Consider the following 21,643-nt stretch of genomic DNA (forward strand, 5'->3'; position numbering starts at 1 on the left):
CAAAGGACAGTGGAATTATACTGTGTTGCCCCTACTCTTGGGTTTAGCATCAATTTTGTATCTTCCTCTGGTTATTATGGGATTCAGGGCTTTGGACCTGTTTTTTTTTCCCAACGCCAACCAACATTAGGCGGTCATAGGCTGATAGCCATACAGCAATGCATTATGGGTAGTAGTTATGAGGGCAGTTGCTATCATCCAATTAGAGTGCTGCTTTTATTGTCTGTTGCCTCACCTTCATCCTCCTCCTCTTCTTTTTTTCCCCCTGAATTATTACTGCTGAAGATCACAGATCAAACTTTCCACACCAGGGTACCAAAACCCCACCTAAGAGTGGTCCTTTAACTCAGTCTGGCCTATCGGTTAGCTCTGGGGGTCTCCCAAACTTGGCAACTTTTTAAGACTTGTGGACTTCAGCTCCCAGAATTCCTCAGCCGGCCATGCTGCTGAGGAATTTTGGGAGTTGAAGTCCCCAGGTCTTAACGTTGCCAAGTTTGGACAACCCTATGTTAGCTCAATAGAGGAGAGGTACAAGGAGAAATCAGTTCCTACAAGGAAATGGTTGGAGATCAAGTATGTAACTCGACCCGTCAACACGTATTCTTCACGAGCATTTGGATTGAAGGCTCACCTACTGGGTGAGCTTGTATTCAGAAACATCTTTGAACTACATACAGTGGAAAGTGTTTTGGGAGGCCAAGAAGCTTGGCTAAATTGGATTGGTAGACCTGAGCACTTCAACGTAATGGGTTCTTTGAGGATATCTTTGCGTGGGGTCCAGCCAAGTGTTTGGGAAATGCTTACCTCCCCAGGTGACAGCCCAAACTGTGATGAGCTGATCACCACCTAGAACCAGAACTTGGATGTGGAATGGTCCAGTTTCCCATTACAAGCTCAACACCTTCAACCTCAGCCCTTTCTCCCTTGAAGAACGCCACTAATGTAGTCATCGGTCACTAGCGTGGTCCTTCCAGGACAGTTGGGAAGGCCAAACTGCTGTGGCACCCCTGAAGATCTGGAGGCAAGAAATCCAAAGCTCATCCTCCATCCATGGGGCTCCTTAGGAGACTCGTCATCCTGAGCTTTCAGCCTAAGCACGGATCCCCTGACCATAAATGGGACTGTAGGAACCCAAACAAATTCTGAGACCAAGTTGCTGTGAACGGCAACGTCTTTTCCAGCACTTCAAATGACAAAAAATAAAGTCTTCACAAGTTTTCAAATAAATAAACGGAACGGCTGGGGAAGTCACTCTGAAGTTTTACCCGACTGTGCAGGTTCCCACAGATGTGAGACCGTCTCCATTGGCCACTCTTTTGCACTTCTTCTCACAATCGTTCTGAGCCAGCTGGGTGTCCTTCAGTTCCATTTCTGGAAATGAGCACAGCCCAAGGCAGTTCTGGTGCCAAACTTCTGGCACCTAGAAGAGCAAGACCATCCTTCACTGATGGCTTGCCCCATCAACTAGAGGTCCTCTTTCATACTATGTGACAAGTCTTCTACTGCTGTCCCTGATGCTGATTGCCCTAGTCCTGCACCAACAACACTAAAGGCTACAGCCCACCATCGTAAGTCCAGCCGATGCTCCAGCAGCTATCACCACTACGATCGCTTGCATCCCTGCTTATAAATTATAGCATAGCACCATGAAATTAAGGCTTATCCCGGTGGGGTAAACAGGTACCGCTCCTGAAACCTGAAATCAGGTGGGGTTCATCATCAGCAGGGTGTTAATTGTCATACTACGCTGTGCCTCACACCGGGTTCACGAGGTGGTTCCAAATCGACCGAGACGCCAACGTCTTCCTTTTGGCAACAGACGCAATGCAAGAAGTCCGTGACGTTGTGGGTGAAGAGGCGGCGGCAGGGATGCAAGTACTGCATGAAAGAAAGCATGAAGACAATGGCCAGACAGTAGGCTACAAGGAGCTGCAGCACAAGCATGGGAGTGCAGACGTACTCGTAGAAGTCCGTCTTGAAGAAGTACCAAACCACGAGCAGCAGGCTGTTCTCCAGTCCACGGAACACATAGAATAAAGCTAAGCAGCCCCAGTTTTGGGACCTGACAATCAAGTCTCGCCTGGACAACCTGAGCTGGACAGCCGACCAACAGAAGACATTGATGCCACCGTAGAGCACAGTGATGCAGATCAGAACAGTCAAAGTTCCCACCCGGCTGAAGTTTTTCTCCACGTTCTCGGGCAGTTTGGCCCCGCTTCTCCAAAACTCAACCCACGGTAAGAAGAAGAAGACCAAGAAGTTGGCCGCCCCAACGGCCAAGCCGTAATATTTGAAGACGGTCCCAAAGAGGACCAAGATGGTGATGCGGGTCGAGATCTCTAAGCCCCTCCACAAGATGATGCAGATGAAGGCCAGTGGGTGGAGGCGGATCTTGTAGTCATCGTACTTGATCTGGATGGCCAGGGTGTTGCAGACCAAAGCGCCGTACGTGACGGAGAGTAAGCACATGCTCATCAGGACAGCTAGGAGGGAAGCAAAAATGAAAGGTGAGCGAGGAAGAGCAAACCATGAACAACTTGTAAAAATTAGAGGTGCTGGGAATGAATTCATTTATTTATTTTGTCAAACATGTACTAGATAACAGGTATAAGTATAAACAATGACATGTACAAAGAAAATGAGTACAGGTACATAGGGACAGTACAACAGGGATGGTAGGCAGGCTGGTGCACTTATGCACGCCCCCTTTATTATTAGTTATTATTTTTATTATAACTTTATTGTCATTGTACGTATATACACAGTATACACCCACCACAAATTCCCCACCCCTGAACCACCCAAAACTCCACACAACAGACCAAGTAATGCTGTCCAACAGCTCACTGATGGCGGCCGTTTAGTTCATTGTTGAGTGCAATTGTAGCTCTGAGATAAAAACTATTCAGAAAGACGTGTGTTCCGAGTTTTCATTGTTCTGTATCTTCTGCCAGAAGGCAACAGTCCAAAAAGATTATACGCAGGATGGGAAGAGTTATGGACCTCTTAGGAATGGGGTGAGGTCCACGGTAGACAGTTCTGAGGTTGAAGCTGTGAGGGTTTGAGGCTGTAACAACAGTCGGGCAGAGCATTCCAGGCGTTGACCACTCTGTTGCTGAAGTCGTATTTTCTGCAATCGAGTTTGGAGCGGTTTACCTTAAGTTTGTACCGATTGTTTGCCCGTGTATTATTGCGGTTGAAGCTGAAGAAGACATTGACAGATAAGATGTTGTAACAGACAATTTTGTGTACTATGCTTAGGTCAGACCGTAGGCGGCACAGTTCTAGGTTGTCCAAGCCCCAAATTTCAAGTCTGGTGGCATAAGGGATTCTATTGCGAGCAGAGGAGTGGAGGACTCTTCTCGTGAAATACCTCTGGACCCGTTCAATTGTATTAATGTCTGATATACAGTGTGGATTCCAGGCAGAATCACTGCAGTTGTTAAATTACTACAGGTAGTGATCAAGTTTTTTTTTCCTTTTGAGCCCAAAATTGATGTTGCTAAAAAAAGTGGTGTTATTAACTAGTTTTCTGAGAAAAGAATATTTTCTAAAATATAGTACAGGAGTATATAGTAGTACCATATAATTTTACAAATACTATTCCCCCAAAAAGTGGTGTCATTAGCTAGTTTTAGAAAATACACTTTTCTAACACCACTTTTTTTTTCAGTAGTACCATAAAATGATATATCAATGGAAAGATAATTTAATCAAGAATGTAATGCAATAACTTTTATGAAGGATTTGCTATTAGAATAGCAGTTACAGTATAAAAGTGAAAAGAAAAGTGAAACGGGTAGAAAAAATGAGATCTACAAAACTTATCACCATGTCAGTTAATACTTTGTTGGGTAACCTTTAGCATAAATGACGGCCTTACAACGTCTTCCCATGGAGTGAACCATGTCTTTGAGTTCTGCAGCTGTTATCATGTGAAACCAAGATTGAAGGATTGCTTCTATTAACTGGGTTTTACTGCTGGGTCGCTTTTGACTAACAAGTTTTTTTAATCGGCTCCATAGATTTTCAATTGGGTTAAGGTCTGGGCTATTCCCAGGCCATTCCAGCAGTGGAATAGGATTATCTTGAAATTTCAGAAAAAAGTGGCATTATTAGCCATCAAACCTCAAAAATACACTTTTCCCAAAAGGTTTCCACAATTTTGGCCACCAGTTTATACTGAAAGTTCACAAGGAGTTAGAGGAGAGACCATGTGCTGAGCTAAGCTAAAAGAAACCAGTGAGACTGGTTAGTCAAGCAGAAGAATGCCCTAGGAAAATCCAAAATACCCTTTCACCTTAATCTACACCGAGTTTTGTAACGAGCGGATTCCATAGACCATTTTCTGCATGAAGATGGAATTTTGTGGATTTTTTTTGGGGGGGGGGGCAAGTTCATTTCTTTTTCTACCTAAAATTTCAAGAAAGCACCCATCCATTCATTCAGGGGGAGGAAAGGAAGATAAAATTCCTGGAAGGGGATTAAACTGGACCTCATACACATCTGGAAAAGATCAGGAGGAGGTGGGCCGTTCAAAGCACTGACTCACACTGGATCGGTTGGATGGGCGTGTTACCTGCCTGCATGTCTCCAAGGTGACATCCCTCTCGGAAAGCAGATGGCAAATGCCTTCGTGCTCGGCAATTAAAATACCTGCAGTCGATTTTATAAATACTAATTATTGGAACCACACCTCTGGGAATTGCGCAGACGCTTCTATTAAACCAGGAATACAGAAAGCCACACCCATTGAATTTATACACCTAGCCCATTTTCCAGGGCCTCGATTGTCCAGAATTCGCCAACCAGGCGTTTATCTGAGCCTTTTAGGCAATCGTTTATTTTTCCAGCCATGGGGCGTTGCAGCTTTTCTAACCTTTAAAAACCACGGGCTCTGCCTTCTCGTCTTAAAATGGTTTGTAGAATCCTCTGGAAGAGTCTAGATGGATCCCTTGAGATCTTGGCAACCGAGCCGAGTCTTTGGCTGAAAGTCTCTTTTCCAAGTCTTTAAAAGCTCACTGGCAAACAATGATAAAGGAACCTTTTTCTTTCTTTCTTTTTTTGCAAAAGGAATGACGCAGACGCTCGGTTTAATTGGTAAATTGTTACAACCAGGATGGCGCTATTTGCGGGGCCACACTTTGGGTTTTTGGAAACCGTTGAGGTGGAAACGGCAAGGCCGTATCAGGGGGCTGAGTTACAGCAGGAAATTGGGGGTCATTTTTGTATTAAGGCGGACGCGGTGGCTCAGTGGCTAAGACACTGAGCTTGTCGCTCGAAAGGTCGGCAGTTCAGCGGTTCGAATCCCTAGTGCCGCGTAACGGGGTGAGCTCCCGTTACCTGTCCCAGCTTCTGCCGACCTAGCAGTTCGAAAGCAGGCAAAAAATGCCAGTAGAAAAATAGGGACCACCTTTGGTGGGAAGGCAACACGTTTCGTGTACCTTTGGCGTTGAGTCATGCTGGCCACATGCCCACGGAGACGTCTTCGGACAGCGCTGGCTCTTCGGCTTTGAAACGGAAATGAGCAGTGCCCCCTAGAGTCAGGAACGACTAGCACATATGTGCGAGGGGAACCTTTACCTTTACCTTTGCATTAAGAATAGAATTTTAGCGAATATTATCACAGCCAGGACGATACAACAGCCATACTGGATTGGCAGATGGGAGACCCTCAGAGGGCTGTGTGAATCCAAGAAGTTGAACGTTTCCCCTCTCTGCAATAGGCCAAACAATTTGCACACACACATTATTGTGGTGTTGCTGGACAACAATTCCATATCATCTCGGAGTTCAGATGTGCTGGCAGAGAGGCCTAGAATTTGGCTTCTTCTCAGATCTGATAGGTTAACCTGACTAGGCAGCTCAGTGGCTAAGACACTGAGCTTGTCAATCAGAAAGGTCGGCAGTTCAGCAGTTCGAATCCCTAGTACAGGTCTCCCCCTGCGTGAGCAGGGGGTTGGACTAGATGGCTTCCAAGGTCCCTTCCAACTCTGTTACTGTTAAAATTAAATCCTTGCAATAGCGGCGAATAAGAAGGTGGCTGCCCTCCTTGATGATCTGAATATCTCTTAGTCCAATAAAGTACACCTGGCTGTTTATTTTAATTTATTTATTGATTGGATCTATATGTGCCAGGCAGTGGTGGAATTCAATTTTTTTTACTACCGGTTCTGTGGCCGTGGCTTGGTAGGCGTGGTGTGGCTTGGTGGGTGTGGCAGGGAAAGGATACTGCAAAATCCCCATTCCCACCCCACTCCAGGGGAAGGATACTGCAAAGTCCCCATTCCCACCCTACTCTGGGGCCAGCCAGAGGTGGTATTTGCCAGTTTTCCGAACTACTCAAAATTTCTGCTACCGGTTCTCCAGAACCTGCTGAATAGCAGTCCTGGTGCCAGTCCAATCCAGCTTAAAATTCCTTTCTTCCCAGCTTAAAAATCCCCTACCCACGATCCTCCTTTATCTTCCTTTCCCCGCCCCATCCTTTGGCCCTGTTCTGGCCTTACCTCTGCTGGGGGGCACGTACTGCTCTACTACAGTGACATAAAGCTGTAGGGTGAGCTGTGGAGTGGAGCCCAGGAAGGCCTGAATGACCGCCATGCGCTTGAAAGCATTACGGTGAGTGACCAACCGGCGCACCAGATGGCCCACTTCCTGCTCGATCTCGATCTCGCAGTCGCTGTGAATATGCTTCTTCCGGGTAATGCTGACGTAAGGCTCCTCCTCCCGGCCTTGGCGGTAGAACATCACTATGGACTCCAAACATCTGCAGAAGAGAGAGAGAGAGAAAGAGGTGAGGAAATATTCAGTGGCGCGGTGGTTAGAGTGCAGTACTGCAGGCTGTTTCTGCTGCCTGCCGGCTGCCTGCAATTTGACAATTCAAATCTCAACAGGCTCAAGGTTGACTCAGCCTTCCGAGGTGGGTAAAATGAGGGCTCAGATTGTTGGGGGCAATAGGTTGACTCTGTAAAACCGCTTAAAGAGGGCTGTGAAGCACTGTAAAGCAGTATAAAAGTCTAAGTGCTATGGCTGTTTTCCTTCCTTCCTTCCCTCCTCCCTTCCCCTTCCCTCCCCTCCCTTCCCATCCATCCATCCCAGCTCAGGGTTGACTCAGCCTTCCATTGCACATTGGCAAAAAAAATATATATATCAAAACATAAAATACAAATTAGATGGACATGACCTTATAGATGACCCTAACTCTGTCAAGGTCCTTGGAGTACTCATTTCTAAAGATCTAAGTGTAACAACATTGCCAAAAAGGCATTAAGAGTTGTTAACCTAATCTTGCGTAGCTTCTTCTCTGGTAATATTGTACTACTAACTAGAGCATACAAAAAACATTTGCTAGAACAATTCTCAAAAACAGCTCAACTGTCTGGAATCCGCACTGCATATCGGACATTAATACAATTGAGGAAGTCCAGAGATATTTCACAAGAAGAGTCCTCCACTCCTCTGTTTGCAATAGAATACCTTATGCCACCAGATTCCAAATTTTGGGCTTAGACAACTTAGAACTACGCTGACTTCAGTCTGACCTAAGCATAGTACATAAAATTATCTGCCACAATGTCCTACCTGTCAATGATTACTTCAGCTTCAACCACAACAATACACGAGCAAGCAATAGATACAAACTCAAGGTAAACTGCTCCAAACTCGACTGCACAAAATACGACTTCAGCAACAGAGGGGTCAATGCCTGGAATGCACTATCTGACTCTGTGGTTTCTTCCCCAAACCCCCAAAACTTTAAACTTAAGACTGTCTACTGCTGACCCACCCATTCCTAAATGGCATGCATAAGCGCACCAGCGGGCCTACCGTCCCTGTCCTAATGTCCCTTTTTAATCTTACTCTTTTCGTGTATTCAAATTATGTCTATACTTTTACCGTTATCTTATATGCATGGCAAAATAAAATAAAACAAAACAATAAAATAAAATAAAATAAATATAAAGTAACGTAAAGTAAAAAGTAACTTCCCCCGGGTTTACGCCAAATACCTGACCTTCGGACATTCCGTCGCGAACTGAAGACACATCTTTTTATTCGCGCAGGGCTGGCTTAAATTGATTTTAACAAATTTTTAAATTCTTAGTAATTAATTTTAAATGGGGTTTTTTAGCTTATTATATATTTTACTTCTCAGGCCAATTTTAAAATAAGTTTTTTAACTGCATTTTAAATTTGTATACTGTACCGTCTGTTTTATTCTTGCCTGTACACCGCCCTGAGTCCTTCGGGAAAAGGGCGGTATAGAAATCAAATAAATAAATAAATAAAGTAAAATAAAATAAAATAAAGTAACGTAAAGTAAAAAGTAACTTCCCCCGGGGTTTACGCCAAATACCTGACCTTCGGACATTCCGTCGCGAACTGAAGACACATCTTTTTATTCGCGCGGGGCTGGCTTAAATTGATTTTAACAAATTTTTAAATTCTTAGTAATTAATTTTAAATGGGGTTTTTTAGCTTATTATATATTTTACTTCTCAGGCCAATTTTAAAATAAGTTTTTTAACTGCATTTTAAATTTGTATATTGTACCGTCTGTTTTATTCTTGCCTGTACACCGCCCTGAGTCCTTCGGGAAAAGGGCGGTATAGAAATCAAATAAATAAATAAATAAAGTAAAATAAAATAATAACATAAAAGTAAAATAAAATAAAATAATCATAAAAGTAAAGTAAAGTAAAGTAAAGGTAAAGTGAAGCAAAGCAAAGCATTAAAATAAAATAAAATAAAATAAAATAAAATAAAATAAAATAAAATAAAATAAAATAAAATGCTGTTGTGTGGTCTCATAAAAAATGAGACCACACAACAGCGGCAACTAGCACCATTTAACACCTCATTCCAAAACTGAAAACAAACCACGGGAGCTGTTCTCCTGCCATAGTGATGACGCAAGCAAGGAAGCAGAAAGACTCTATTCAAGATAAGCACACACTGCTCTCTACTGTATTTGTGGCTTATTGTAACAGGGCACCGGAAGTCTAGCCCTATCCTAGAATCCTCCCTTGGTTTTTATTTCCTCCTGCAGAAGCAGACCGAAGCGGATTCCCTGGACCTTAAACATCCCACTTTCTACAGCAGCTTGGCTCAAGATTTTCCCACAGTCCCAAAGAGACCCGCCCACAATCAGTTCCCCGGGGCGAAGCATGAGACTGCAGAGCGCACGCCTCCCATCAGCAGCCTGAGACATGAGAGGCAAGACTGTGTTTTTCCCCTGACTGACTCACACGGGCCTTGAAATTCCTGGGGCAGATTTTGCAAACCTCATAAATATTTTCCAGTGAGCTGTGTGACAGTTAGAAAGGCAGAGCGCAGAGTTGGCCAACGTCCAAATGAAACCGTGACGCCATGTCTTGGGAGCTGACTCAAAGGCACGTCCATGGCACATTCCAGCAGGAAAACTCTGGGTACCTTAAGGAGCTGCGAACCGATGGTGAAATCCAAATTTCGCCACTGGTTCGCTGGTGGGTGTGGCTTGGCGGGTGTGGTGTGGTGTGGTGTGGCTTGGTGGGCGTGGCTTGGTGGGCATGGCAGGGGAAGGATACTGCAAAATCTCCATTCCCACCCCACTCCGGGGAAAGGATACCACAAAAACTCCATTCCCTCCCTACTCTAGGGGAAGGATACTGCAAAATCTCCATTCCCTCCCCACTCTAGGGGAAGGATGCTCCATTCACTCCCCACTCCAGGAGAAGGATACTGCAAAATCTCCATTCCCTACCCACTCTAGGGGAAGGATACTCCAAAATCTCCATTCCCACCCCACTCCAGGGGAAGGATACCACAAAAACTCCATTCCCTCCCCACTCTAGGGGAAGGATACTGCAAAATCTCCATTCCCTCACCACTCTAGGGGGGAAATACTCCATTCCCTCCCCATTCCAGGAGAAGGATACTGCAAAATCTTCATTCCCTCCCCACTCCTGGGGGAAGGATATTGCAAAATCTCTATTCCCTCCCCACTCCAGGGGAGGGATACTGCAAAATCTCCATTCCCACCCCACTCCTGGGGGAAGAATATTGCAAAACTTCCATTCCCACCCCACTCTGGGGCCAGCCAGAGGTGGCATTTGCTGGTTCTCCAAGCTACTCAAAATTTCTGCTGCCGGTTCTCCAGAACCTGTCAGAACCTGCTGGATTTCACCCCTGCTGCGAACGTATTAAGCTTTCTGCTTCGGTGGGCCACGTATAACTTCATTCTGATGCATCTGAAGAAGCATCAGGCAGTAATAAATTGGTTTGTCTTTTGAGAAGCCATGAGACAAGTTGTTGTTTTGGATAGAAAAAGCTAACACAATTACCCACTCAGGAAAAAAATATTTCTTGAAAGATTCATGTTAAATCTACCTCAAAAAATAAATGCCGTGCAATCTTAAAAACGAGGTTCCTAAGCCATGGTGTCTTAACTGCAGTAAGTCGCAATAGGCTAGCCTTGCACAGTGTGCTATGTTTGATTGGCATGCCAGACCATAAATCGTGGTTTGGCATCGACATGAATGGGCTCACAGAGAAGATGAGTGTTTTTCATATGGCTTAAAACATTGAACTGCTTTTAAGGTTACTATTTTTTTGGGTACAGAGAATGAAGATGTGTAAGTTCCTCTTTCTGTGCTAAGATTGCTCCGTTTCCTTCCTCTTCCTCCTTGGTTTTTCCTCCAGCGGAAGAGGTTGTAGAAAAAATGCTTTTAAAAGATTCTGACAATCCTAGCTGAGCCACGCGATCATCAGAGGCTTCTTTTTTTACTTTTAAAAGCATTTTTCGGCCGAAGAAAAAATGCTTTTAAAAGTAAAAAAAAAAACATACCTCTGATAATCGTGCAGCTCAGCTAGGCATGGGGTGGGGGGGCAAGGATTTTTGCTACTGGTTCTCTGAACCACCCGCCGCCATCGCTACCAGATCGGGCGATCTGGTTCGAACCAGGAGCATTTCACCCCTGGGTTCTCCAAACTGCACAGCATCTTAGCTAGAGGTTCTCCCAAACCCCTGCAAACTCCCAGCGGCCCACCCTTGGATGGCTCCCTACAACCCTTTTTCCCTCAAAATCTACTTTCCAGAAAAGGCGATATTTTTAATTTCTAAACAGAAAAAGCAGAAGCGTCTCAAATCTTTCCAAAAACTCTACCACAGAATTCTAGATGCGTGAGGACCAGCTGTAAGACTCATACTTTATGAAAGAGCTTAGCCTATTTCCAGGGCGAGCATTGGCACCAACATTATTTCTTTTCGGTTGTTTCACCTTCAACCAGGGGTGAAATCCAGCAGGTTCTGACAGGTTCTGGAGGACCGGTAGCAGAAATTTTGAGCAGTTCGCAGAACCGGCAAATAGCACCTCTGGCTGGTTCCAGAATGGGGTGAGAATGGGGATTTTGCAGTATCCTTCCCCCCAGAAGTGGGGAGGGAATGGGGATTTTGCAATATCCTTCCCCTGGAGTGGGGAGGGAATGGGGATTTTGCAATATCCTTCCCCCAGGAGTGGGGAGGGAATGGGGATTTTGCAGTATCCTTCCCCCAGGAGTGGGGAGGGAATGGGGATTTTGCAGTATCCTTCCCCCAGGAGTGGGGAGGGAATGGGGATTTTGCAGTATCCTTCCCCCCAGAAGTGGGGAGGGAATGGGGATTTTGCAATATCCTTCCCCCAGGAGTGGGGAGGGAATGGAGATTTTGCAGTACCCTTCCCCTGCCATGCCCAACAAGCCACGCCCACAGAACCAGTAGTAAAACAATTTGGATTTCACCACTGCCTTCAACGCAACCCAAGCAGAGCCGCTAGTAGCCTGAACTACCTTTGAAGGCCTTCACAAAAACCTTCTCATCGGCTTGGAAGGAAAAGGGAGGTGTGGCATGCAAACAAGCCAGCTGTAGAAAAGGGTTTTTTGTTGACCTCCCGATGCTGAAAATAGAACCTTAGACAAGCTGGCTCTGTTCTCGTTGACGAAGGAAGGCCGGCGGAGCTAAAACCGAACGGTAGAAGAACAGGGTGCAGAAGAGGGCTAAAGAAAGAACAAGGGAGGGGGCGGATAGCTGGACCTCAAGTCTCGTCTCCTGGCTCCAATCGGAGGGATGCTGGTTTTGTTGGCTGACACATCGGATGCTACGAGCAAGCAAATGGTGAGGGAGTAGGAAGAGCTTTATTTTTCTGAAGGAGCCTGCAGAAGAAGGGGATAAAAGCAGCCATCCTATGCAGGAGACTAAGATATTTTGGTACCCTACCAAAGCTGTCGCCACGATGTAAAAAAGATGTGAAGACTCTGGAAAGAGTGCAGAGAAGAGCAACAAAGATGATTAGGGGACTGGAGGCTAAAACATATGAAGAACGGTTGCAGGAACTCGGTATGCCTAATTTAATGAAAAGAAGGACTAGGGGAGACATGATAGCAGTGTTCCAATATCTCAGGGGCTGCACAAAGAAGAGGGAGTCAAGCTATTATTCCAAAGCACCTGAGGGTAGAACAAGAAGCAATGGGTGGAAAGTAATCAAGGAGAGAAGCAACTTAGAACTAAGGAGAAAATTCCTGACAGTGAGAACAATTGATCAGTGGAACAACTTGCCTCCAGAAGTTGTGAATGCTCTAACACTGGAAGTTTTTAAGAAGAGATTGGATAACTATTTGTCTGAAGTGGTTTAGGGCAGTGATAGCTAAGCTTTTTTTCCTCATGCAATAGTGCGCACACGCATGCAATAGCACACGCACGTATGCAATAGCGCACGCATGCGTGCCCACACCCATAATACAATGCCCCCTACGCACGCTCTGACCCCCAGCACGTGCATGCACAATCCCCACATGCTGCCCCGTACCCCCTGCGCAGGCGCGTGTGACGCCTCGCGCTCCCTCACCCGTTACACCCCGTTTGGGCCTAGCAGGCCTCCCTGAAGCTTCTGGGAGGCTGGAAACGGCATGTTTCTGGACTTCCGGTAGGCCCATTTTTCGCCCTCCGGAGGGTCGAGAGGCTTTCCTGGAACCTCCAGGAGGGCAAAAACGGCCTCCCCTGGCCCTCCGGAGGCCGGAAACAGCCTGTTTCTGGGCTTCCGGTAGGCCCATTTTTCACCCTCCGGAGGGTCCAGAGGCTTTCCTGGAGCTTCCAGGAGGGCAAAAACGGCCTCCCCTGGCCCTCCGGAGGCTGGAAACAGCCTGTTTCTGGGCTTCCGGTAGGCCCGTTTTTCACCCTCCCAGAGTCTCCGTGTGAGCCCTGTACTTGGCATCCAAAACAGGCCACATGGAGACTCCTGGGAGGGGAGGGGTGGCATGGGCATACGTGCATGTCTCCCGCATGCACAGCAGAGACCCGAAAATCAGCTGGCCAGCAGGAAGTGCGCATGCATGCACGGTGGACCTTATTTAGGGTGGCAGCTAGCGTGCCCGCGAAACAGCTCCCTATGCCACCTGTGGCACGCGTGCCATAGGTTCACCATCATGGGTATCGGATTTCCTGGCCAAGCAGGGGGTTGGACTAGAAGACCTCCAAGGTCCCTTCCAACTCTGTTATTCTATTGTATTCTAAATACAGATCATCAGCCGGCAATGATTCATTTAGCAACTGTTTTGTTGTTAGAACCACAGTGAAAAAGTGATTTGCAACCAGTCCTTGCCCTTACAACTCTTTCAGCAGCCTCGCTATAGTTTCATGATCAAAGTTCGGGCGCTTGGTAAACAGCATGGATTTATGATGGATGTAGCATCCCAATGTTATACAAGTGCCATTTGCGACCTTTTCCAACATGCAAAGTCAATAGGGGAACTTGGCTTTGCTTAATGATTTACTAAACAATTGCAGTGATTATTTTAATAACCGTGGCCAAAAAAAACCCCCAAAAACCCGGTTGTAAAATCAGGTACACCTCACTTAACAACCGATTTGCTCAGCAATGAAAATTCTGGCCCCCCAACGGTGGTTCTAAGTCAAAGACTTACAGAATCCTCTATCCAAAATTTAACTTACTGGCTGTTAGCGGATTGACACATTCAGCACATAGTTAACCACAGTAAGTGTAAACCTAGTTTATACAATTATAGAATTGAGGCCAAACTTCCTAATAGTGAGGACAATGAACAGAAATCGTGGGCGCTGCATCACTGGAGGTTTTTAAGAAGAGTCTAGACTCTAGACAGTCACTTATCTGAAATATTATAGGTTCTCCTGCCTGAGCAGGGGGCTAAACTAGAAGACCTCCGAGGTCCCTTCCAGCTCATTCATTCTATTCTATTCAAGTAACCCATTTTTCTAGGTTGATAAGAACTGCTGGACTCTACGCTCAGCACCAAGGCTGGGATGTTTAGTTCATTTCATAGAAACACACCTCATATCCTTCCATGGTGCTCTCAATCTGTTCTGAACTTCAATTTTTGTGCTGACTAGGGATTAACCGACGTGGTGGCACAGTGGCTAGGACGCTTCCCACACAGTGGCTAGGATGCTATCGGCAGTTCAGCGGTTTAAATCCCTAGTGCCGCGTAATGGGCAAGCTCCAGTTACTTGTCCCAGCTTCTGTCAACCTAGCAGTTCGAAAGCACGTAAAAAGTAGAAAAATAGGGACCACCTTTGGTGGGAAGGTAACAGTGTTCCGTGCCCCTTTGGCATTTAGTCATGCTGGCCACATGACCACGGAGACATCTTCGGACAGCGCTGGCTCTTTGGCTTTGAAAGGGAGATGAGCACCGCCCCCTAGAGTTGGGAACGACTAGCACATATGTGCGAGGGGAACCTTTACCTTTACCTAGGGATCATGGGAGCTGAACTCCAACCCAGCTAGAAGGTATCCAATTGGGGCAATTCACAGAATTCAGCCCTCCCGTTTCCAGCACTGAAACGTCTCTGCAAACTAGGATAGAAAAACAGAGAGATCTAATTATTTTAGGCTGGGAGGTCTTTGGGTCAAGGGCTGCAAGCTACATTTCTCAAACAAGCAAGGCCAGAGCAGGCAAGTTTGAGAAGCTAGAACAAAACCTTGGACTCCGTTCAAGTTTAAAAAAAAAAAATACAGCAACTCTCATTATTCCCCATAATTTTAACCACCCCCTTTCCTCGTCTCATGTGAAACCATTTTTTTAACACCGACGTTGGAAGCTGGGAGGGATGCATGCAAAGTTTTTCAGGAAACTCCTCCATTTAAGGGAATTTTTTTCTTCACATGGGAGTCCTATAATGGACATATCTGTGCTGTTTTTCTTGGCAATAATAAGGAAACGGTTTTGCTTTGCCTTTCGCGGATTTGATTTGTTGTGATTTCATTTCAAACTGCCCAGTCTAGCTTGCAGCTCCTGGAATTTCCTATCCCGGCTAAACCTGATGCAATTGGCTGCGGGGCTGTTGTCTACCGAGATTTCTGTGATTGGGAAAGAGTTTGCTTAGCGATAAATAGTTGAAATGTTTTGGTCTAATAATGGCTCAAGGCTAGCAGCTAGCCTTGAGCTTTGTAAAAAAACTAAATTCTTCCTTTTACCTGTCTCGAACCTACCAGGTGGAGAAGTTCCTTCTTGCATACATCTTGAATCTGCAACCCATCAAATACAGTGGCCTAAATTGCATCTTCCAGAATTAGAACAGAAAGCCAAAATACTTCTCTTTGCCCCACCCATTAGTTCCCTATAGGTCATACCCCAAGACAATCAGATCTGTCCACTTTCTATTCAGCGGATCTCTGTTGTTGTTATTGCTGTTAGTTGCAAAGTCGTATCCGACCCATCACGACCCCATGGACAACATTCCTCCAGGCCTTCCTGTCCTCTACCATCCCCCAGAGTCCATTGAAGCTCACGCTGACTGCTTCGGTGACTCCATCCAGCCACCTCGTTCGCTGCCATCCTCTTCTTCTTTTGCCCTCAATCGTTCTCAGCATCAGGCTCTTCTCCAGTCCTTCCTTCTCATTAGGTGGCCAAAATATTTGAGTTTCATCTTCAGGATCTGGCCTTCTAAGGAGTAGTCAGGGTTCATCATCTCTAGGACAGACCGGTTGGATTGCCTTGCAGTCCAAGGGACTTGCAAGAGTCTTCTTCAGCACCAGAGTTCAAAGGCCTCAATCAGTGGTGGGATTCAAGCAATTTAACAACCGGTTCTCTGCCCTAATGATTTCTTCTAACAACCAGTTTGCCAAACTGCTCAGAAAGTTAACAACCGGTTCTTCCAAAGTGGTGCGAACTGGCTGAATCCCACCACTGGCCTCAATTCTTTGGTGCTCAGCCTTCCTTATGGTCCAACTTTCACAGCCATCCATTGCAAGCTGATCTCTGTATCATGTTTCAAATGGCCATCTAGCACAAGATCAGCGTAGATGGCCTCACAAGAAAGTTGCCTCTTAGCACGTATCAAGGAACAGATTGGAGTGCAAAACTACAACTCCTAACAGCTCAGCAATGCTGCAACCAAATCTGGAGATCCTCAACTTCCAACCTCAATTTAAAAAAAAAAAGGCAATTTAGAGATGACAGTGGTCCAAGAAGCAAGTTGGAGAAGGTTGAAGTTGAAGCAAGTGTGCGAAAGAAACACAGAATAACCCCGCCTTGACTTTGTTTACTATAAGTAGAGACAGAAAGAAGCTCGGGCAGAATTTCCAGATTCTCTTTTTATGCCCTGCTGTATTATTACTGTATTATTATTCCTGGAATCCCTACGGCACCTGACCTGATCTGGTTTGAAGCAGGGGTGAAATCCAGCAGGTAGTGGAAATTTTGAGCAGTTTGGAGAACCGGCAAATACCGCCTCTGGCTGGTCCCAGAGTGGGGTGGGAATGGGGATGTTGCAGTATCCTTCCCCCAGGAGTGGGGTGGGAATGGGGATGTTGCAGTATCCTTCCCCCAGAAGTGGGGAGGGAATGGGGATGTTGCCGTATCCTTCCCCTGGAGTCGGGTGGGAATAGAAATTTTGCAGTATCCTTCCACTGCCACGCCCACCAAGCCACACCACGCCCACCAAGCCACGCCCAAAGAACCGGTAGTAAAAAAAAATTGGATTTCACCACCAATTTGAAGGGTTGACACCATGAAATAAACTGAAGGAGTCCAGCCTGCTTTTCGCTTCAGTTAAAGGGCCTTTCCTGGTCCAATATGTTTACCTTATTTTTATCTTAATGTGCAATGAGAGTGTTAGCAAACTGATGAAGCCCGATAACATACGTGCTCTAAATAAATAGGCCCTTATTTTTAAAAGCTGGCTACATCCTTCTAGGTCCTGTTTCAAGTGATCTGGAAAGGACAAAGTGCCCTGGTTGGTCGTCTTCTGGTTTAAAGATTAACATGATGTCAGGCACTTTCAAGGAAATGTGGACGGGGACTTCATGATCTAAGTGGGTGTTTTTCATCCAACTGGCTACTGGTTTCTGGAGTCACCAATAATAAGAATAGCAATAGCACCTAGATTTATGTATATGTCACTCGTAGTGTTTTAGAGGGATGTGGTGGTTCAGTGGCTAAGACGCTGAGCTTGTCGATCGAAAGGTCGGCAGTTCAGCGGTTCGAATCCCTAGTGCATTGTAACGGGGTGAGCTCCCGTTACTTGTCCCAGCTTCTGCCAACCTAGTAGTTCGAAAGCACGTAAAAAATGCAAGTAGAAAAATAGGGACCACCTTTGGTGGGAAGGTAACAGCGTTCCGTGCGCCTTTGGTGTTGAGTCATGCTGGCCACATGACCACGGAGACGTCTTTGGACAGTGCTGGCTTTTCGGCTTTGAAACGGAGATGAACACTGCCCCCTAGAGTCAGGAACGACTAGCACGTATGTGCGAGGGAAACCTTTACCTTCACCATAGTGTTTTACAGCATCTCTGGGCAGTTATGTCAGCATATTGCCCCCAAAACAATCTGGGTTTTACCTCAGAAGGATGGAAGGTTGAGTCAACCTTGAGCCGGTCAGGATCGAACTCCAGGATGTGGGCAGAGTTTGCCTGCAGTTCTGTATCCTAACCACTGCACCACCACAAGGAGATTTAACTGGGTTCCTTGGGAGCCGAGCGGGGTTAAACGTGGTGTGGAAACTGGACCACAGGAAGAAGAAAGGAGAAGTGTGGGGAAGAGTTCATTGAGAGTGGCGGAAGCCCGAATTCTCTCAAAATAACATCTCAAGCATCATGATGTCACCAAGGCAATGTTGCAATTTTTTTGTCAACTTAGATTTCAAGTTCAACCTGTTAATACCGTCGGAAGAAAAATAGAGTCAACAAGCAACCTCTCACCCTGATTTTTTTTTTAAAAAAAAGCAAAGAAATTTGACAGGGGGAATATTTCACATCACCCAGAAGAGAGGAAATTAGAAACACCCACCTGAAGAGAAACAGCCCCCCTAAAAAAAATAATTTGGTGAACAGGTAGAACTTAATAATCTCACACCTCCAACAGAGTTTTTTAACACTTTCATTTCGTTTTGGTTTAGTATCCATTTTCTTGTGAACTACTTTGTAACTAACATATAGAACAGGGGTCTCCAACCTTGGTCCCTTTAAGACTTGTGGACTTCAACTCCCAGAGTTCCTCAGCCAGCTTTGCTGGCTGAGGGACTCTGGGAGTTGAAGTCCACAAGTCTTAAAGGGACCAAGGTTGGAGACCCCCGATATAGAAGACGGGTCAATAATTTGCAAATATATTTAGCAATTTAAATTTTTAAGAATGGCCTGTTTTGCATGGGGAACTAATGCCATAATAATGTATTAATCAGTATTCAACTAGGGAGGATAAATGTTTATAAATGTTGTCCTTTTTTTAATGCACTTTTTTCTTTTTTTAAAATGTTTTGATGGGTTTTGTGGGGTTTGTCTCTTTTTATTTGGATTTTGGGGGAGTTTTTTATTATTATTATTATTATTATTAGCATTAGCATTAGCATTAGCATTAGCATTTTAACTTTGTCTTGAATAAAATAAAAATACATGCAAAAAATAATCTTACACCTCCAGCACAATGCCCTACTTTTTAATTCCTAGATTAAGATAGGGTCTCCTGCTTGAGCAGTGGGTTGGACTAGAAGACCTCCAAGGTCCCTTCCAACTCTGTTATTCTGTTTCTTGGAGCTCTCATCTTCCACACACGGCCATCACCCTCGACGCTAGTTAGCTCAGCAAAGACATTCTACGCCTTCCTAACTTCAGACATGCAGCCTCTTCGGCCCTCGCAGCTCCCAAGGGCATTTGCGCATGCTAAGCATTTTGAGAAGATCACATTTCCTCCTGTTGAAGCTCAACCTTCCATTCGGATCAACATTCCTCCATGGAGAACATTGGCTTCCGAACTGGACCTGCCTCTTGGCTTCTAGCACGTGCAGAGCACCAAAAAAAAAATCAAAAAATCAAGGACAAATAGCCAGAACCACACTTAGCAAAATGAGCATGGCGTAATTTTAATAGAGGTTTTATAGTTTTATTACTGTTTTAAGTACTATTGTTTTTAGTTTTATTTCGGCCTATTGAATTAGATTTTTAACAGGTTTTTAATTTTGTGCTATGCGTATAATTGTGTTTTTAATTGGCTGTAAACTGCCAATTAAGTCCTTCGGGAGAAGGGCGGTATAGAAATTAATTAATTAATTAATTAAATAATTAATTAAATAAATAAATAAATAAATAAATAAATGGCGAGTGAGAGCGGGGAGTGAGGAAGACACAACAGCTAATCTGGGAACTGATTTTTAAAGTTCCCAGATACTTTTTATGACTGCATCTCTCAACGCTGGCACCTTTAAAACGACGAGAGTTCCAACGGAAGAGAGTATTTGTAGCTCAGGTTTGAACTCTGGGGTCCTTGGTGCTCTCTGAGCTTGTTTTCTTGCAGACGTTTTATTACCGAACTACGTAACATCATCAGGGCTAGTAGGGAGTGGGGGGCTTGCTCTCATTTTATATTCTATAATGGCATTTTATATTTTAATTGTGTCATTTTTTTTATATACATTAGGGGCATCAAATGGGAGGATTCCCTATGAGAATATTAACTCAGTAGGAATAAAACACCTGCATGAAAACGATCAGGCTCAGACAGCAACATGGACCCCAACTATCTGGAGTTCAACTCAACTCCCACGGCTGGCTGGGAAATTGAAAGCCAGGCGTCTTGGTTTTGAGAAGGGTGAGGTTTAGGAACTCAGATTGAAGGATGACTTTAGTCCTCTTCACATTCAAATCAACATTTTCCAAACTGAGCTGCCGTTTTCACCCCGCCCATTGCTCATCTTAAGAAGCACAAAGCAAAACATGTAGATCATTCAATTTTGGCTTGCCCTGGTTGGAATGCAGATGGGGTCCTTGATTTAGCATCCAGCTAGTCACTTACGACAGATAAAACCCCGATTTCAATATTCGGAGCCATGTGTGATTCTGACCCATTATGGTTTATCCCACAAACCATGTTTAAATGAACTATACAGGAGTGTAATAACGCAAGAGCCCCACCTTGCAATCATGTCTGGCAGCTGCAATGCCTAAACATCTGGGCCAACCCATAAAAGTTTATTTTGACAGCTACAAACCCTCCTTACCAAAAGACAACCTAACCACCAATCATCACTTCTCTAATTTCTCACAATCTGCAAGCTTTCCAAGGTATTTGGAGACAACGTGAAGCCAAATGTGGATTCTGGGCATGGTAGTTCTTGCACAGCTGGGGGGAAGACAACCGTAATTAAACCCACTGGTGGATTCTGGGCTTGGTAGTTCCTGCACAGTTGGGAGAACACACACTGTCTTGAACCTGTTTCTGGATTCTGGGCATGGTAGTTCCTGCACAGCTGGGGGAAGACAACCCTAATTAAACCCACTTGTGGATTCTGGGTATAGTAGTCCCTGCACAGCTGGGGGAAGACAAGCCTCCTTGAACCCCGCTGTGGATTCTGGGCATGGTAGTCCCTGCACAGCTGGAGGATGACAAGCCCCTTTGAATCCCTCTTGAGGTTCTGCTGCTGGAACCAAGTTAAGAAGCCAAGTTTTGGGATGGGGAGGGCTGCCCCTAACTCACCTGATGAGGGGTCCCAGGAGCACCAGGTGCATGAAAAGGATGAAGGGCTTGTCGCTGGTCAAGTCCCGGTTGACGAAGATGAGGGTGAGCTGGACCATGACGGAGGAGAGGAGCATCAAGAGAAGAGTCAGGACCATCCAGAACTGGTCGTTGGAGCGGCTGTAGGAGACGGTCATCACGCAAGCCGAGGCCAGCTCCCCGCAATACAGGAGGGTGGTGAAGATGATGCCCAGCGGCGGGCTGGTCCTGGTCACCGCCTGCGAGGCCACCCTGCGCAAAACCTTGCGGGGACGGTTTGGGGGGGTCCTTCCCCCAAAGAGGTGATGATCGGAGCATTCTTCCACCGAAGAGTCCGCCACCGCGATTCTCCCACGGCCCATTCCTCTCGTAGAGGAAAGACCCCCCCCCAAAAAAACCACACCCCCAAAGGAGCCTCTGGGGCTGGAACTGGGAGACCCACCTTCTCCTCCCCCTCTTCTGGACCCACCTGCCTTGCCAATGCAACAAACCCCCCTCCACTTCAGCCACTTTTCAAATGGGAATCCAGGCAGCTGCTTGGGAAACCGCCAGCCGGGCCAACGAAGCGCCCCGACAAAGCGGAGGCGCCGGCAAACTCGGGCTTTCCAAAGGCGCCCATTTCACAGAAGGAAGGAAGAGCAAGACTGAGTCCGCGGCTACAGCCCGAGCCG

At 45.7% G+C, this 21,643-nt stretch overlaps 1 protein-coding gene across 1 annotated transcript; it reads right to left on the reverse strand.

Annotated features, from left to right (window-relative positions):
* Window positions 1-264: 264 nt before the first annotated feature.
* Window positions 265-21,341, reverse strand: XKRX (XK related X-linked). The gene is made up of 3 exons (XM_058197167.1): window positions 20,955-21,341; window positions 6,507-6,766; window positions 265-2,483 (listed from the first exon to the last, which is right to left on the reverse strand). The coding sequence occupies exons 1-3, from the start codon at window positions 21,332-21,334 to the stop codon at window positions 1,738-1,740; spliced, it is 1,386 nt and encodes a 461-aa protein (XP_058053150.1). The 5' UTR covers window positions 21,335-21,341; the 3' UTR covers window positions 265-1,737.
* Between the last annotated feature and the right edge of the window lie 302 nt (window positions 21,342-21,643).

This window comes from Ahaetulla prasina, chromosome 11 (genome assembly GCF_028640845.1).
Source record: "Ahaetulla prasina isolate Xishuangbanna chromosome 11, ASM2864084v1, whole genome shotgun sequence".
In the NCBI taxonomy this organism is placed as follows: Eukaryota; Metazoa; Chordata; class Lepidosauria; order Squamata; family Colubridae; genus Ahaetulla; species Ahaetulla prasina.